The sequence below is a fragment of the Vulpes lagopus genome, chromosome 24, assembly GCF_018345385.1.
Source record: "Vulpes lagopus strain Blue_001 chromosome 24, ASM1834538v1, whole genome shotgun sequence".
In the NCBI taxonomy this organism is placed as follows: domain Eukaryota; kingdom Metazoa; phylum Chordata; class Mammalia; order Carnivora; family Canidae; genus Vulpes; species Vulpes lagopus.
The window spans coordinates 40697977-40717570 of NC_054847.1; the positions used below are offsets into that span (position 1 = coordinate 40697977).

Genomic DNA, 19594 nt, shown 5'->3' on the forward strand with positions numbered 1-19594 from the left:
CAAAGCAATATAAAGATTAGTAGGCAATTCCAAGAGAGAAATTTCCAGAAGCATTCTGAATGACTGCAAATTATCACTGGACTAAGTTTACACTCCCCTCAGATAACAAATTTGTAGTGCAGACCAAACTGATTCACTGACAAAGGCATCAGAACTCAATTATCCACCGCATTGCTTTGTCATTCCCCATCATACACGAATGCTTTCTTTCCTTCATTGTACACTAGGAGGTCGGTGAGATTCTTGGAGGCCACGCAGCTATGGTTCTGTAGCTTGTTCAAGGTCGCTGAAGAGAGACCAATCAATACCCTGGGCCTGTCCTGCAGATGCTGTCAACCTGGATGCTAGAAAGGACACCACGGTCATGTCCTAGGAGGTCAGCAGCAGGAGCAGAACCAGAACCAGCCTGCTGTATTCCTACATTCATGCCCTTTCCACACAACTACACCGAGACAAGGGAAGGGTCAACAGTTCATACAGAGGTTTCATTTGAGCTTACAAGATAGTTTCAAAAAGGAAGTTTGTAATCTGCAGCAGAAAGAATAAGAATGACACTTACATCCAGGGCGTCCTGTGTCTCTTGTTTTGTTGGACTCATCTGATGTAACCGTTCATAAATCACTGTGTCAGCACCTTTACAATAAAGCCTGATGTTGCCTTCTGGGGTTCTTACTGGTAGCAAGGGGAGGAAAAGCAAATAATAAAGGTAGGTTTGATTTCTCAATAGAAAACTACATTTAGAAAGTTAATTTGAAGTGTTGCTCTGCTAGTAATTCACCCTTAGTTTAAAATCATGAATGCTCCTAGAAAGATTTCACTCTCAACAAAGTCGGTAGGCTTACCATCTACATATAATGTAACAGTGAAATAAATATGAAAAGATTTCTTTAGTCAGCTGAGTTTTTCATATTCTTACTTGTTCTTACAGCCTCATTGACTGATTTCTTACTGTGTGCTATGCCCTGGGCTAGTTCCTTCCATAATGCCTTCTTTGTCTATGTCATAGGAATCTTACCTATAAATCCGTTAACACTTACTACCTTTAATACTCAGACCATAACATGACTCCCCACAGCCATTTTTTTCCTTAGGTTTTTGGATCTGTGTGGTCATGTAATAATAGCACGTGCCTCGTAGCTAACTCGATTTTGAATTCTTCAAGGTAAATGTCGTGCATGATAATCAGCCTACATCAGGGCTAGTCAGAGAAAGCACTCAGCAAAATGTGCCTACTCAGAGTTCAGCAGACAGTTGAACCCATATATTTTCACTGGCTGAAAATTCAATCTCAGAGTAGAGAAAGCTCGTCAACACTTTCTGAGTGATCGAAGCTCACATCACTAATAATCACGTGGCCTCCAGATGTGATATGCTGGGAAGGACGCAGCACCAATCCACGTACTCCTCCTGCCAACAACGTATAACGTGGATTCAATCATGAGGGGATATCAGACAAATCCAAATTGAGAGACTTTCGACAAAATAATGGGCCTGTGCTTTTCAAAAATGTCAACGTATGAAAGAAAACAATTGGGAAACTGTTCTAAATTAAAGGAGAGCAGGGTTAACAATCACCTAATGCACCATGCAATCTTGGGTCTTGAACCAGGAAGGGAAGAAGAAAGAAGAAAGAAAATTTCTGATAAAATCTGAAAACATCCTGTAGATTAGATAACAACATTGTTTCCTGTTAAATTTTCTGATTCTGGTCATTTTGTTTATATATAAGTGGATGTTCTTGTTCATAGGACATACCTGCTGATGTATTTGGGGAAAAGGAGCATTAGCTCCCTAATTTACCTCAAATGGTTCAGGAAACAAGAACCTGTATATGATGAAAATGATGATGGACATGTGGCCAATGCTAATAGCTGGTGGATATGGAAGAGAATAAAAGAGTTTTTTTTTTTTTAAAGATTTTATTTATTTATTCATGAGAGACACACAGAGAGAGGCAGAGGGAGAAGCAGGCTCCATGCAGGGAGCCCGATGTGGGACTCAATCCTGGGTCTCCAGGATCACACCTCGGCTGAAGATGGCACTAAACCGTTGAGCCACCTGGGCTGCCCAATAAGAATTTTTTAAACCATTCTTGCAGTCTTTCTATAAGTTTGGTATTGTTTAAAATTATACACTTAAGAGTCTCAATATTGGGAAGCAGTCATCCCTTCCACTTGGTGGCCTGTTGTCATGTGCCTGGACTGGAGGTACACTTTCGCTTCATCAGCACAGCCTTGCTTTTCTCTGAACCCCTCTTTTGCTGCCTCTCCCTTCCCTAATGTCAAGTATAAGGCAGCAGCGCTCGGAGGGCCTCACAAAACACAAACGTGTGTGTGGATCTAGCGCCCACTGTATCACCACCCTCACTCCAGCAGCTCATGTCGTGGAGTCAACATTTGCAAGATTCAGATACACTTGCAGTTGTCCCCTGAGTGAGGGACACCAAGCCAGTCCCCGGACATCTCCCAGGAGCCAATGGTTCCTCCATTACCTGTTTTATTCGGGTATCATTAAATAAAATACGCAAAAGGCAGCATCTAAATGAGTGATACACGGACACACTCCTGAGGGCGACCTACCGATGATAGACATTCGCTTCCGGTCGCTGTTGAAGTCCAAAATGGCAAGAACGTCGTAGGTCCTCTCGGTCCCCAACTCACTGATGGTGATCGTGTTCTGAGTCCTCGCAAGGAAGGCAAAGCCAAAGTTCCTGGCAGCGCTCACTAGGGCGCCTTCGTCGGGAGAGGCTGCCTGGTAGTTGAGCTGACCTGACAGAGGAGGCAGGAGAGGAAACCAGAAAGGCTGTGAAACCAGGCACAGGCTCCCCACCCAGGGCTCGCTTGAGGTGCACGTGGGGGGTAAGGATGCTCTGCAAAGTCCAAGATAGCCTCCAGAAAGGAGATTGTTGATTTTTAAGGAGTATGCCAACATTCACACTTTTCAAACATTAAGGTTTTATTTCTAATTATAAACAGTAATATAAACCAGTAGTTAAAAGAAAAAAAAAACTGGCCAGGAATAGGAGGCAACATTTCCCATAATCCCAACCATCCGGAGGAAAAACAACACTATTGACATTATGTTTTTTTTTTTGTTTTTTTTTTATGATAGTCAGAGAGAGAGAGAGGCAGAGACACAGGCGGAGGAAGAAGCAGGCTCCATGCACCGGGAGCCTGATGTGGGATTCGATCCCGGGTCTCCAGGATCGCACCCTGGGCCAAAGGCAGGCGCCAAACCGCTGCGCCACCCAAGGATTCCCTTGACATTATGTTATAATTCTTTCCAGTCCTTTTGAAAATGCCTGTTTCTGTAGTAGTTTCTATCATACTGAATATACATTTGCATCCTGGTGATTTTAACCTTATATTCTGAGCATGTTAACATAGCTTTAAAAGTTCTTTCTGAACATTATTATAACGAATGTAAACTTGTCACCATGTTCCAGTTACAGGCACTTGGCTTTTTTTCCAAACTTTTCTGTGCTCAAAAATAACATGGTAAACAACAATTTTGTCTGTGTACGGAGGTTTTGCTGACGATTTTCTAAGAATAGCTTCCTAGTAGTGAAAACACCGAGCTGACAAATACTGATAATTTTTAAGTCTGTTGGCAAACATCACTCATTTATTTCCTAAAAGGGTTGTGCGCTTTATCTTCCCTCCAGAAGAGTGTGCTTACTTCACCACAGCCATATTCCCGTTTAAAAAAAAAAACCCTCAAAATACATCAATCTGTTCAATCTCCTGATGTTTAATTAATGGAAAGTTGCCTTCTGTTCATAAGCACATGTCAACAACTGGAATAAATCTCACCAAGTTGAGCCAAAGAAGCCAGACATGCAAGTCTATGCTACGTGACTGCATTTTACAGACCACAAGACCAACAAAGATAACCTGGGCTATTCCACGTTAGGAGCAGTCCCCTTGGTGGGGCACCAGCTGGAAGGGAACACAAGGGTCTTCTACGGGATTCATAATGTTCTGGTTTTTTAAAATCTGGTGTTTATGACAAGGGAGGGTTTGGTTTGTGCAAACTCACTGAGCCATATGCTTGTCTCCATACACGGCTGTGCTTTGGTAAAAAGTTGAAAAATATTTTCCATTTTGCTACTGAAGTTATTCTGCTTTAAAGCAGAAAGAAAAGTACTTCCATGGCCAGGTGAATTTTCACAGGAAGAGGCATTTTGTGTTCCCACCACGGTTCGAGCCGGATGCAGACCATGGATGGATGGGCAGCTTTTTCACACCATCAGTCTACATGGATGGGAAGGACGTTCCAGGGTGAATCAGCTACCAGTTATAGGGATGGTTGTACCTCCACACACCTGCTTCCTTCATGGACCTGCCTCCTTCATGCACCTGCTCAGATGGCTCACTAATTAAATCAGTACAAATCAATCCCAATTAGTAATTGAAGATGACAATTTAGGTTGTTTCCTGCTCATCCAGAAGGTCATATACCAGCGTTACAAATATACACACTAAATCTGTCCATTCTGGACACACACACACACACACACACACACACACACACACAGAGGCACACACTCCAGAGGGCAAAATATTGAAGCAGAGCTAAGCAAGCAGCAGTAGGAACACAACCCCTCCCTTCGACAAGGGGAGCTGGCACAGTGTTCTACTGCATCGTGCTGATGGCAAGCTTATTTCCATCAGAAAAAAAAGCAATGATAAAAGGTGGTATAGTTCCCATGACTAAGACAATCATATCTGAAACAAACACTGATATCGTTATCATTACCCAAAAAACCCTTCCATTTGGTTCTCGTAATAGAGCCACAGAACTGCAGACTTAGACAGACAGGAAGGAACTTGATGAGCTGGTCCAAACTCCAACTTGATGTCTGCAGGAAGAAAACTAAAAAAATAATCCTCGGAAACCATTTCTGAAGAGAGCTCTTGGTTTACTGTACACCTCAGGGCAATCAGGGAGACGTTCTTTTCTCCCAGAAACTAAGTTGTGGATCATAAAACCAGCACAAATAAAAAAGATGCTCAAACTGCAAATCCTGCCACCTTGGCTTCCTCTTGCGGGTACCAGCCCTGAAACAAGTTACCTCTCCAACGACTACCCCCCCAACAATCTCCCCGCCAGCAAATCATCTGTCGAATGCCTCCTGCCTTTGTGACTCACTCATCCTTCCCACAGATGGCACCCTAACCCAGGCCCTCAGCTTCCCTGGGGTCTCTAGGGTCTCCCCACTCCAACCTCCTAAAATGTGGCCTCTGACCACAGCCATCATGACGTCAAGGCCTGCAGGGGGAGAAAGGGCCTCTAAGCCTTCCACCCTCCACTCTCACACAGCCTCTGCAGGAGGCAGGAATCCAAGGTGACCCTACAGTTTCTGCCACCCCCCTGGCATACACATGTACCTCCTCTCAGTTATTCAAATGCTAATCTCGGTACTGCTGGGGAGGGAGTTTGCAGGTGTAATTAAGGTCCAAATCAGTTGCCCTCAAGATAGGGAGATTATAAAAAAAAAAAAAAGATAGGGAGATTATCAGAGTATTCCTGACCTAATTAGGTCAACCCTTAAAAGAGACAGGCCTTCTCCTGGGGAGAGAGATTCGAAGCATGTAAGGGGTTCTTGGAAGGGAGATTCTCTTTTGCTGGCCTTGAAGATGGAAGGGGCCATGTGGCCAGGAAGCAGGGAGGCTCCTAAGAGCAGGAAATGAAGACCCCAGGCCTCCGACTACAGAGAACTGAGTCCTGCACTCCCACATGAGCTTGGAAGAGGACCTGGAGCTCCAGATTGAGAACATGACAAGGCTTGCCCTTGATTTGAGAGGCCTTGAGCAGAGAGCCCCATCATGCCATGGCCAGACCTCTGACCTACAGAACGATGGGCTAATGAATGGGAACTTCCAGCTACTGAGCTGTGGTCACTCATTACAGAGCAATAGAAAACCAAAGCCATCTCTCCATGCTTTGTCCCCATGTGTCTCCACAGGGACTCAACACTCAGGTCATACAAACTGCCTGCTGAGCTAGTCTGTTGTATACAGCAACACATATGGAAGGATTTCCTCCCCTTTCCTGTTGATGTGACGTATCATAGAAGACTGACTAGTCTCCATTATTCTTACAAACGAGAGAAAATGCACAATCAAGAGCAGAGGTGTCACAGCATGGGGATGGCAAGGGGACCCCACTAGAAGGGGGTCTGACCTGCTGCCCGGGTCAGGCAGGTCCCTGCACCTTCTGGGTCTGGATTATCCATCATACTTGGAGGAGGGGTTCCCAAGGTCCTTCCAGGGGACCCTTTTGAGGTACCTCATGTATCAAACCCAAAACCAATTGATCTTTAACCTCCAGCCCCTGGAGATCATCTGTCATTCAGGCACAGTGGCTAGACCAAGCGTCTGTCATGACTGTGCGAAAGAAGTCTCCTCCAGGTGTACTCTTTGCCTCAGTGGACAGTGGGACAAAGGGCTGCACGATGTTAGGCTGGGAGGGACCCTGGATGCCAACCGTCTGCCTACAACACCGAGGTCACTAGCGCTCGGGCCAAAGACCCGGGTCTGTACCACATGCTGTGGCAGGGACCCAAACTGGGCTGGCCCACCTCTAGCAGAAAGGGGCTCTTCCCAGAACACCCCAGGGAGGAGGGAAGAAAGCACAGGCCATAAGACCAAAGTGTGTTTGCCCAAGTTGGCTGGTTAGTTCTCAAGATACCACCACACACTTTGGGGCGGGGGGTGGGGTAGGTGCAGGATACTTTTATGCAGGAGTCAAGGCCTAAGAGGACCAGGTTGCAGCTAGAAACAGACTTTGACCTCTGCAGTGGTTACTCACGGCCTGGCGTGCCTCCTGCCCCCACCCCCAAACCCAATAACCTTCCGGGCATCTGGACTATCTCGCAAACTCTGTGGCTATCTCGCTTGGTGGGGCGGTACAGCCATCCTTGGAATGGGCTTCTTGGGGATCTGCCCCACGACGCACAACGGCACACAGAGCTGCACACATTCAGTTTCTCTGAATATTCCTCGCCTGGAGAGCTCACACCTGCCACACATGATGCTGCAGGGGCAGAAAACAGGCCCCTTGCTATGCTGCACTGATTCGAGCGCAGGCGGGACGGGCAGACAGTGCTCCGTCGCCAAAGGGCCGGCAGGGCTCCTTTTGCACGTTCCACAAAAATAATAGGTGTATTGACAGGACTAATCATAACGTGCATGCGTGAAAGAACGGCTCGCTCTCACCGACACGGGACACAGCTGCTGCACAGCTGCATTTCAGAGCTCGGGAAGAAACCTGCAGGTCAGCTTTGTGGGCTCCCATGCAAAAATACACGTTAATTATGCTCCTTCCAATGAGAAAGGCCCCTGAAGTCAGCCCAGGCTCTGGTGGGTGCTCCTGCTTCCCTTTTTTTTTTTTTTAAGATTATTATTTATTTATTTGACAGAGAGAGAGAGAGAGAGAGAGCAAGTGCACAAGCAGAGGGAGGGGCAGAGGGAGAGGGAGAAGCAGACCACCTGCTGAGCAGGGACCCCGATGTGGGGCTCTAACCCTGAGGTCATGACCTGAGCCGAAGGCAGACGCTTCACCAACTGAGCCACCCAGGTGCCCCTGGTAGATATTATTTCAAACCCCAAACACATCTGAAGCTAGAAAATAAATTCCCTCCAAAATTATTCTGTACTAAGGATTGTTTGAGCTCAAAGTTCCCCTTACGCCCCAGATAAGGCTTGACTCTTCCCTCTCAATAAATGTCAGGTCACTGCAGGGTGGGAAGACTGGGATTCTTCTGTCCTAAGGCAAGAGTCCATCATTTCTCCTAATGATAAGATTTCGCTTGCAAAGTGATAAACACATTTGGAGCTGTTAACTGTGAAGAAGGTGTGCATTTTCAGAAACTGAGAGCTGGTCTCCTCCTTTGCTCCCTCACACCATCAGGCAGGGGCTCACAGACGCTCACTGCTTGGGTAAAGACGGGCTCGTCATGCCTCCCGCTTTACATGCATCTGCACGCCAGGTGAGAGTTACCTGTAAACCAAAGCACGGGTACCCCATGTCCGTGATGCCAGAGAAACACTCACCATCAATTCTATCCACCATGACCGTGTGGCAAACCGCAAGCAGGAAGAAAAACTGTCGAACTTCCGACTCTTTCCCTGAGCGGATTTGCTCAATAAGATAGTGGTCATAAAACGCAAGCTTCCCATCAGCAAACATATTCCAGCTAAAATCAACTGGCTGAAAGCAGTGGAGAAAGGAAACAAAGATGTGATTTGGAAAACGTCCGTGTGGGCTTACCAAATGACAGGGGCTTGTCTCTGAAGCCAAGTCTTTATGGAAAAGCTATCTTAGGAGTTTAACACACTCCTAAGTGTCAAGAGGCTCACACCTGTCTTAAAACAAAAAGACACCCTATTGTGGGTTGGAATTTTGGAAATAGGATCTTTGCTGATGTAGTCGAGTTCAGAGGAGGTCCTATTGGACGAGCGTGAGCCCTAATCCAGTGACTGGTGTCCGTGGAAGAGGAGGGAGATCTGGACCCAGACACCCATTCACGCAGCGAGAATGCCATGTGACCGGGGAAGCTGGCATTCAGGTGCTGGGAGTGTAAGCCGAGGAAGAGGCAAGGAAGGAATCTTCCCCAGAGCCTCAGAGGGAGAGGGGCCCTGCTGGCAGCTGGATTTCAGACCTCTGGCCTCCAGAGCTGTGAGAGAATGCATCTCTGTTGTTTGAAGCCCCCATTTTCTGGGGCAACTCCTACACACCCCCAAACGCTTCCTTAAATGAAACGACTCACCTCTATTTTGCTGTGGTTGTTTTGAGAAGCATCTCGATGGTCTCCTGAGAAACAAACAGGACAAAATCAATTGCGTCTCCTTCTGTGTACAGAGGTCCCTCCTCACCTTGCTTTGGTTCTATCGGTCTCAGCCTGTTTCTGAACAGCCTTCAAGTTTAGAATGATGTTGGGGGATCCCTGGGGGGCTCAGTGGTTGAGTGCCTGCCTTCGGCCCAGGGCGTGATCCTGGAGTCCTGGGATCGAGTCCCACGTCAGGCTCCCTGCATGGAGCCTGCTTCTTCCTCTGCCTGTGTCTCTGCCTCTCTCTCTCTTTTGCTCTCTCTCTCTCTCTGTGTCTCTCATGAATGAATAAATAAAATCTTAAAAAAAAAAGTTTAGAAGAATGATGTTCATGTTTTTCAAGAGTTGTGAAAACAAAACAAAACAGAACAAAGAAGAAAATCTGATGCAAATAATATAAGGCCTGCAAAGGCTCCAGTGCTTTCTATCTGGCTCTTGACAGAAGAGGTTTGCTGACCCCTGGTCTAGAGGTTCAAATACTGGTGCCTCTGTCCTTCTGTGCTACATCCTTCTCTGGGGCCAGACTCGTGCCTTTTGAAGTGCTTTCCTTACCCCCCAGCTGGAAGGGGACTGCCGTCATGTACATGAGAAGCGCTTCCTTCACCCTCGGTGTCCCACCACTGTGCTCATGTCTGAGATGCTCTTATGTGAAAACACATTTGCAGTATAGTTTTCACATAAGGAAAAAGCACTCAGTGTTCTCATAGCTCTTTTTAAAAATTGTACTAAGTGGGGCACCTGGGTAGCTTGGTCAGTTAAACATCTGACTCTCTTTTTTTTAGATGTGTTTAGATATTTGGGAGAGAGCAAGTGAGCACCCATATATGAGGAGCAGGGGAGGGGGCAGAGGGAGAGAGAGACAGAGACAGAGACTCCTCCGGCAGGCTCTCTGTTGAGCGTGGAGCCCAACATAGGGCTCAGTCCCAGGACCCTGAGATCATGACCTGAGCTGAAACCAAGAGTCAGCCACTTAACCAACTGAGCCACCCAGGACCCTGATTTAGACTCTTGATTTTGGCTTGGGCCATGATCTTGGGGTGGTGGGATGGACCCCCCACACTGGGCTCCACACTCAGCTTATCCGTCTCCCTCTGCTCGTCCCCCCACTTGCGCTCTCTCTCAAATAAATAAATAAAATCATAACCCCCCCCAAAATCATATCAAGTCTTTATTTAAAAGTTAGAGCATTCTAATTGAATATAGTATTAGACTTAATATTTTTATAAATAATACAGCATGTTTCAGAATATTAAAATGGAAATCAACTTTTTCAAAATAATTATGGGGAGATACATATAACATAAAATTTTTTTTAAAGATCTTTCAAAAATATTTTATTTATTTATTTGAGAGAGAGGGGAACAGAGTGCCCACATGAGAGCAGGAGCAGGGGGAGGGGCAGAGGGAGAAGCAGACTCCCTGCTGAGCAGGGAGCATGATGTGGGGCTCCATCCCAGGGCCCTGGGATCATGACCTGAGCCGAAGGCAGACGCTCAACAGACTGAGCTGCCCAGACCGCGCCCCCCCCCCCAACCATTCTTACAATGTACACAGTCGATGACATGGAATACAGTCACACTGCTACGCAGCATCACCACTGCCACCTAGAGCTCCTTCATCTGGTAACTCTGTACTCATCAAACAGTAACTTCCCATCCTCCCTGCCCCCCAGCCCCTGGTATCACCCATCCTACTTCCTGTCTCTGTAAATCTGACTGCTCTACCTCATCCAAATGGAATCCTACTATACGTGTCCTTTTGTGACTGGCTCATTTCACTGAGCATAGCGTCCTCCAGGCTCATCCACAGAGTAGCGTGTATTGGAAACTTTTCCTTTTCAAGACTGAATAATACTCCCGTGTATGTGCCTCCACGTTTCATTCTCTACTCCTCCCCCAACTGACCCTTGGGCTGCTTCCACACTCGAGCTATTGTGAATACCTCTGGCATGAACGTACCCGTGCAACTACCTCTCCCAGGCCCTGCTTCGGGTTCTTCTTTTGGGTTTACCCCAAGAAGCAGAACTGTTAGATCACACAGTAACTTTTATGTTTAATTTTTTGAGGAATGTGTGCCTATCTCTGATGGCTGACCTCTCCTGTGCACGTGTTCCCGATGCCACCAGTGAAGCCATTTCAGAACTCGGCCACCAGAGTTGTCCATGGGGAAGGCACCAGCAATTCTGGGAAGGCAGGCCCTGCTCACACATTCCCTGGGACCAAGCAACGGCTTCCACTCACCATATATCTGCCCATTGATGCAGCACTTCTTAAACGTCATGATGTTTTGTGTGAGTGTCCCTGTCTTATCAGAGAAAATGTAATGGATCTGCCCCAGCTGCTCATTCAGTGTGGTGGTTCTCGCCTTGGCGGGCGTGTCCTTGTCAGGATAGTACATCTGCAGGTCCCAGTTTATGAAGTAACTCTGTCCAAGACGGATCACTTCCACACTAGGAAGACAGGACAAAGGATTACTCTGGTTGGCACTCAGATACGACAGGCAGGTGGCAGGCTTTGTCTTCACCTGCGTGCACAGAATCGAGCTGCTTATCTGCAAAGAGACAAGCTGTGCAGTGGCCCATGTGCCCAGCCTCTGGGTTCTCCTGACCAGACCCCTCTTTCTCCAGCTCAGGGTCAATGCACCTTGTTCAATGTGATTTCCTATTCACTCCTGTGTACATCTGGCCACAGTGCCCCACGCTCAGCACATAGCCCTGTGGGACCATGACATAGTGACTTTGTGGTGGTCCCTATTCCCTCTTCTCTCATTCCCATCACCCCCAGGGACAACTGGAATGTTGCCCTCCAACTGGTGAGGGTTCACTAGGTTATAGACCCTGTGTACTCACAAAGTAGGCTCTAGGGCTTTTGGCAAATAACTCCTACATTGTGATTCCACACTATGGGAAAGCATAGTCTTTTCTTCCCCTAAATTCTTAGAAGGTTAAAGAATGTCCCAAATAAGATAGTCTAAAAGAATCATCTCAATTTTAAAATTCTAAGGGATTAAATATATCTCAGTTATAAGGAAGCTGTTTACATATCCAGCAAACGTTAAGAGGGCAAAAGATGTCTTTATAATAAATTAAAGAGATGGAAAAACAACTCCCTCTGTCACCCTATAAATATTTCCTGAGGGTCTACTGTGTACAGACACCATTCTAGGTACAGAGGACGCATCAATAAACAAAAGAGACAAAATCCCTACCCCCATTAGGTTATGATCTAATGAGGACAAATAAATAAACTTGTAACTATATTATGTGGTGAAAATTCCCTGCGTTAAATCAAAGCAGGGTAAAGGAAGATGGAGACCGATAGGGAATGGAAGTGACATTTAAAATGGAGTGCGTCAAATAAAATAAAATAAAATGGAGCGCATCAGGAAAGGCCAGCGTGATGAGGTGATGTTCAAGCAGAGGCCTGAAGGAAATGAAAGAGCAACCATGTAGATAGGAGGGAAGAACGTCCTAGGCAGAGACAAGAGAAAGTGCAAAGGCCCTGTGGCAGGTATTGGTACCATACTGAGGAGTATCAAGGAAGCCTAAGGACGGGGAGGAGGTTACGGGCGGAGGAGGGGGAGAACACCAGACCACACTGGGCCTCGTGTCTCATAATGTGGCCTCAATAATGAGTTTATTCTAAAATGGAAAGCTACCGCAGGGTAGAAAACAAAGCAGAATGACCTGATCCAACTTACGCTCTAGAAGGACCTTGATTTCCAAGAAAAATAAGGAAATCATATTAGTCACATGACATGACTTTTAAAACCAAAAACAACATACGTAGTTTATTTTACAATATACGGTTTTAAACAAAATAATCTGTTCAGTAGCTCCCCCAACAAAGGTAAAACTCATCTCAGTTTTTTGTTGTTTTTTTTAAGTGACTGCAAACACATGGCTCCCCAGGGCTCCCCTTCATAGTGAAAGAACAACAGTAACGACCTGTAATCAAATTAAAAATAAAACAAATGCACATGTAATAAAATTAAAATAAAACAAGTGCTTCTAATTACAGAAGTGTATGTGATCCTGTGGGTCTCTGGGCTGTTACTTAATTGGAACTCAGAGTAGACCTTGGCTGCTGAGTATATTCCAAGGCACAACGCCCCTTCCAGTTGTCTAACATCCAACCGGTGAATGACAGCAAACTTTGGTATTAAGGAAAGAAAAAAGTGAAGAAGGAATCTCACCAAGCAAGGTGATAGCCATTTGTCAGGGCTAGAACTCTGACTCCTCTATCGTGGTTGTGCCTGAGATAAGAAACAGAACATTTCGGGAGGCTGAATGAGGGCAGGGGTAGGGGTGTGCCCCGTGGAAAGCAGTGGCCAGGAAGCATTTTACAAGCGATTGATATGCCAGGTGGTAATAAGGAAGAGCCAGCTAAGAGGTTGAAAAGGCTTCTGAAAAGAAAAAGAACTAAGTTTTCACATGATGTTTGAAATCTCCACCTCCTCCCAAGGCCCCTTCTGAAGCTTGGGCTTTGAAGTCCACTGAGAAGGAATCTTACCAAGGGAGTGACTTCTGAACTCTGGGAGTCTCATCTGCAGAGTGGTCAAAGTACAAGGTGCTGTGCCTGGCACCGAGCAGACACTCCAATGTTAAGTTCCTTCCCCTAAATTACCCCTCAGTCCTGAAATGAATGTTATTTTCTTACCTGTTCCTTATGGCCTCCAAGGCCAACGATTATTGATAGAAATAAAGGTGCGAAGTTGAGAAAATGTACTACATTCTTCCCTTAAAACAGAAGGCCAAAGAGAGGAGAGCCTTACCTGACATAGAGAGAGATGGGCACCATGGTGTTTAGAATAATGATGTAGCCCCAGAAATTTAAGAATCCACGGTAGGAGGGTGTATAGTCTTCTCCATCGTAGAGGTACCAAGAATTATTGCCAATTTGAGCTTCCCAGTAAGCATGGCCAATGGCAAGACCCGCAGACACCAGGATGAGAACAACAAAGATCTAGAAGACATGAAACTTTTAAGTGGATTTGGAAGGCAGATTGCCGACCCACAGAATGCCACAGGTGCTAATTAACCTTTCTCAATATTTCGCATATTGATGATAATTCAGTAGTCTGCAAAAACAACACGTTTAAAGGAAAGAAAGTGCCATTGGGATGCTTTGAGAGCCTCTTTGTGTTCCACCATTGACTGATTCATCCTATGTAACACTGGGAGGTGCAGTTTTGTTCCCTAAACTATAGTTCGAAAGAGAAGGTGGTGTCTTATATTCAAATTCTTAAACAACCTCATATTACAAGGCATTCAATCAATGGCTTTTACTTTGCATAATATACTGTTTAGGGCAGGTTAGCATGAAATAGTTTCAAACAATGCTGACTTGGGATGCTTATAGAAAATATTTGACAGAAATAAGTTTTTAAAAGAGAAGCTAAGGGAATTTCACCCAGATTTGGATAATTATTCTTGAAGGTTTAATCATCACTTAAAGTTTGGGGCACCTGGGTGGCTCAGTAGTCAAGCGTCTGCCTTCAGCTCAGGTCATGATCTCTGGGTCCTGGGATTGAGCCTTGCATTGGGCTCCCTGCTCAGCGGACAGTCTGCTTCTCCCTCTCTCTCTGCCCTTCCCCACCACTCATGCTCTCTCTCTGTGTCATTAATTAATTAATCAATTAATTAATTAATTAAAAGACATTTTTCATTTCAGGTTTAAGATCACTTAAGAAGTGGCACAGTAAGTATTTTGTTATGGAAATGATGAGGATACACTTAGGAGATAAAAGTCCACTGTCTTGTGGTATTTGATTTTTGTGGGTAGAAATAGGGCAGATTTAAATTTCTAAACACACACCAAAAATAAATAAATATATAAATTTCTAAACACAGATTCTGGAAGTGCTATATCTCAAAACCATGAGGCTCAGAAGGAGAGACAGATTCGTGGTGAGTACTTTGGCCATAACCTGGACAATGACATGGAAGATGCATGTGAAAAGTTCAAATAAAGTTTTCATGAAATGTGGGATCAGAGAAAAAAGAATTCTTAAATTATTATATTATTTTTATATGAATTTAAATATGCATATGTAAAGTATTCTATTAGAAGTCCCTAAAAGTTTATGTATTCAAATTAAACTTGGGAAAAAAATAATTCTCATTGAGAAATCGGAAGACTGCTTAATATTTGGTACCAGGCCTGAGATGCTATCCTTAAAAGACCTGCTTGCAAGGATGGCCTTTGGATGGCATCTGGGAACGTAGGTTTTGGATGTGTTTCCTTATTCCTTATGCCTAACTGTATAAAACAATATGGTTTATGCTGACCACCTGCATTCCTTCAGAGAATCTGGAATTTTGGTTACATGCCTGGCAGGTGGTGCCTAAGTGACCACATCCCAATAAAACCACAGGCACAGAGTCTCTAATGAGCTTCCCTGATAATAAACAACATTTCACATGGGCTGTCACAAATTGTTGCTAAGGGAATTAAATGTGTCTTGCTGTGTGACCCTACTGGGAGAGGACTCTTCGAAGTTTGCACCTAGCTTCCTCCACACTCTGCCTCATTGACCATTTGCCTTTGCTAATCTTACTCTGTAATAAGTTACAGTAAGTCATAGCTATGAGGGCAACTAGATGCTCTATTCTATGAGTCCTAGTGAATCACCAAACCTGGGGGTGATCTTGGGCACCCTCAACACACCTTCTATGTAGCCTTGCCTTATATGTAGACTTATACGGTATATACATCGTGTGTGTGTGTGGGGGGGGGAGAGTTTGTTTTTAAGAGAACTATGTTTTGGGGAAACTAATAGCAATAAAATCAACCCTGCATTGACTCTTGGAGCCCAGCACCACTAACTTATCTCAGGCTCCTTGGTTTTCCAACTGGTCACTCCAGTTAACAAAATACTCAACCACCCAGGGGCCCCTATAACTGGAATTTCCATCCCCAAAAGGATTCTCCTATTAGAAGTATGGATTTCTGAGAAAAAGTAAGAGAGTCCTCTCTCTCCCATCCAGCCTTGGAACACCTCATGCATTCTTCTACTTGGCTTGGAGACGTTAGATTTCTCTGCATAAGAAAAGTATACAGAAAATTACAGCAAAAGATAGCAGTCTAGTCTTTTATCTACTGAAATAGAAAACAAGTACCGTATAAACCATGTAGTTCATCAAGTAATCAATTTTAGTTCTTTTAAATCTGGTTTTCCCACTATTCTTCATTATTTTAGTGTCAGCACCTAAAAGTAGAAAATTCAATATTATCAGTAGTTGGGAAAATCAATTCACGGTCATGTCAATAAAATTACTCTTCCTTTTGCTTTGATGGAGAATGAACAGAGGAGCAATCTCCTCCTTTAAATCTTAAAATATCAGATCTATTTCCCAAGAAACTCTGAAATTACCTGCAAAAATGACCATCCCATGGCAGAAGTCAGTGTTCCTAATTACACAGCCACGTAACAAAATTTTATCTGCATCCAGAGGAAAACTTGTGTTTCTCCAAAATAGTGTTCCTGTAAACTTATCTAGTCGATTATTGGGTTCTTCACATTCAATAAAACCTTTGAAAAAAATTTGATTCACATAAGGATTCACATATGAAAGATTTTTCTGGTTATAATTAATTGGGACAGAGTTGGGCAACTAAAAATTAAAACAAAGTAAGACGTGTTTGCACAAACCATCAAATGTTGTCAATGCATTTTCTCTTTGGAGATACTGGTGTGTGATTTCAAGCGCCATTTTGAACTTTAGATTGGTTTCTCTAAAGGGAGAGGAAAAAGAAGAATTAAATGAACAAATCTTGGAGCTCGAAAAGGAATAGAAGAAAAATTGTACCAAGTAACATTATGTATACCTAGAAGCCAAAGCTAACTCCTGAGCTTTTCTGATTTTCAAACTGTTTGCCTTGGAACTTTGGGTTTAGTGAGGTTATTTATCAAGCTACAGAAAAACTTCTAATTTGGGAAATGTTGGTCCCCTTCGCCATTTGTTTTTGTGGGCCAGTATGGTTGGGACAGAGACATCTATAAGATTCCTATCCTCTTTCTTACTAACTTAGCTTTTACCACCAGCCTAAACTATCAAACTGCTATTTAAAAACTTAGCTCCTAGGAGCTCCTGGGTGGCTCTGTCTGTTGAGTGTCGGACTCCTGATTTCCACTCATGTCATGATCTCTGGGTCCTGGGATCGAGCCTTGCATTGGGCTCCATGCTCAGTGCAGAGTCTTACTTGAGATTCTCTCTCTCCTCTGCCTCTCCCCTCCCCCTGCTCATGTTCTCTCTTTCTAAAATAGAGAAAGAAAATCTTTTTTCAAAAAAAAAAAAAAACTTAGCTTCTAATATTTAATCACACTAAGATGATTCTACAAGACATACTTGTTTTCAAAAGTGTTTGGACTCTGTCAACCTATTATTTTCCAGAGTGAATAACTGGATCCTGTATCTCTGAATGATAATTCTACCTAGGAAAGGAGGTGGGAACCTTACCCCCCAATACTTGGCATTTCCCCCCACAGAGCAAGGAAGGTGCATGCTCTGGAATGAGGAAAGTCAGGCTGGGCATTTGGGTTCTGGATGGCAGTGCTGCCCTCACATGATGGACGTCTTTTTGTGGGTCGACAAACACTGACTCTGGGGTTCCCATATATCCAGAAGTTGATCTGTGGCCTTCAACCTTCCCATTCTGCTTTTCTGACAGGTATGTTTTGCTACCTTTGGAAAGCTTCAGAATCTCTCACTCATGGGAATAATGGCAGTTTTATACATAAGATTGACCAACTGACTCATTTATAGAGCAGACCTAGTTTCCCTGAGCTGATTTCAGCTCTCCGTAAAGAAATTATATACTTGTAGGGTATGAGGAAAGGCGTTCACAGCTCAGGGGAGAAATGCAGACACCAGCTTGGAGAGCCAGCACAGGGGAGCAGTGTCCAAACCCTGCCACTTCCTGTGTGACCCTCGACAGGCTATGTCACCTCTTTGGGTCTCATTTCCCTCATGGGTAATGACAAGGTACTAACAATACTAGTCCCATAAGGTCGCTGAAAAGATTAAGGTAGCTAATACACAATGCTAATGAAACATCATAGGCACCCAATAAATGTATTCAAAACTAGCCAGAAGGAGAACATTCTTCTCTTTAAGTGGTAGCATAGTAACAAAGCCAACACAGGGAAAATTCAAAATGGTCTGTTGACAAATACTTTAAAAAAAAACAGTTTTTTCTGAAATAGATTAAATTGATAGTCATTTGTATGTGTCTGGACACTGCTCAGCTATTTACAAAGGGCTCAGGCATCGATCATTTTACCTTCCCTCAAAGTGCAAGGAAGGGCAGGTATGAGAGCCCCACTTACAGATGAAATTAAAAAAATAAATCTTTAAAAAAAAGAAAAGAAGAGACACCTGGGTGGCTCAGCAGTTGGGCGCCTGCCTTCGGCTCAGGTTGTGATCCCAGAGTTCCAGGATCGAGTCCCACATCGGGCTCCTGGCATGGAGCCTGCTTCTCCCTCTGCCTGTGTCTCTGCCTCTCCCTCCCTCTGTGTATTTTTCATGAATAAATAAATAAATCTTTAAAAAAAAAAAAGGAGAAAAAAAAGAGAGGCTGGTCTGCTAGGAACACCATTAGACAGCCTGCAAATGCTGGGGGCAAGGCCAGATCTCAGAGCTCCTTTTCAGATGCAATTTTCAATGGAACGACTGTGCCCTCCGAGGTCAGTCTTAAAACAGGCCCAGCGAAGACCCACTTACCCATCCAGTTCAGCTGTTTCGACATAGCAGAGGCTGTTAGGCTCAGAGCTGGACAGTAGCAGGATGTCAGCCTGTGCAAAACAAAACACACCAATAACAGAGATCTCCAAGGCAAACTGACCGCCAGGGCGGCAGGGAGGACACGGGGTGAGGAATGCAGGGCTTATTCACTTACTGGAATAAAATCATTTTTTTTCAGACGAATGATATCTCCAACTTGAATCTCTTTCCACTTGGTAACTTTGAATCTAAAATATTGAAAACAATGATGGTTTATTGGCTTTCTTAAAGTGACTGGCAAACAATTGGGGATTCTTCTTTCTAGAAGCCAGCGATTCTGGGGAAAACGTGGATATCACAGAGAAGAGGCTTCCTAAAAGTTCAGCCATTGAATGATGAAAGCACATTAAGTGGTCATGTGAATCGCGGTTCTCTAAAGGAAGTGGTGGTGGTGGTTCTCTAAAGGAAATGGTGACCACTTTGACATGTGCTTCCAGCCTACATCACATAACGGAGGCTTGAGCTACTTAAATTGTGTGGCAAGGAGATAGCAGATTGCTCGGTTTTACTCATGGACTGTGCTCCTACCTCTCCTGTTCTCTCTTCTGGGTTATCCCTCACCTGCTCAGGATGCAGGTCCCAGGTGGTCTGAAGGTAGGAATGCATTCTGGTTCCCCCACAGGCCACCTGGGACCCTCCTGGCATTTTATTTTATTTTATTTTATTTTATTTTATTTTATTTTATTTTATTTTATTTTATTTTATTAAGATTTTATTTATTTATTCATGAGAGACAGAGAGAGAGAGAGAGAGAGAGAGAGAGAGAGAGAGGCAGAGACACAGGCAGAGGGAGAAGCAGGCTCCATGCAGGGAGCCTGACGCAGGACTCGATCCCAGGACTCCAGGATCACGCCCTGGGCCGAAGGCAGGCGCCAAACCACTGAGCCACCCAGGGATCCCCCCCACTGGCATTTTAGAGCATGGCTCCTCCCTACTGTGTAACAAACCTTTCCAAGGAGTGTGTAGCACTTTTATAA

At 44.6% G+C, this 19594-nt stretch overlaps 1 protein-coding gene across 2 annotated transcripts in view; it reads right to left on the reverse strand.

Moving 5' to 3' along the window:
- Positions 1–19594, reverse strand: part of ATP8B1 (ATPase phospholipid transporting 8B1) — a 131381-nt gene that overhangs the window by 20745 nt on the left and 91042 nt on the right. For both annotated transcript variants that reach the window (XM_041739562.1, XM_041739561.1), the window contains exons 7-17: positions 18733–18805; positions 18558–18628; positions 16487–16569; positions 16208–16366; positions 15954–16042; positions 13607–13797; positions 11074–11282; positions 8774–8817; positions 8058–8214; positions 2580–2768; positions 560–672 (exon numbers count right to left, since the gene is read on the reverse strand). In XM_041739562.1, coding sequence (XP_041595496.1) covers positions 560–672; positions 2580–2768; positions 8058–8214; positions 8774–8817; positions 11074–11282; positions 13607–13797; positions 15954–16042; positions 16208–16366; positions 16487–16569; positions 18558–18628; positions 18733–18805 — 1378 coding nt within the window. The remainder of the gene's footprint in view (positions 1–559; positions 673–2579; positions 2769–8057; positions 8215–8773; positions 8818–11073; positions 11283–13606; positions 13798–15953; positions 16043–16207; positions 16367–16486; positions 16570–18557; positions 18629–18732; positions 18806–19594) is intronic.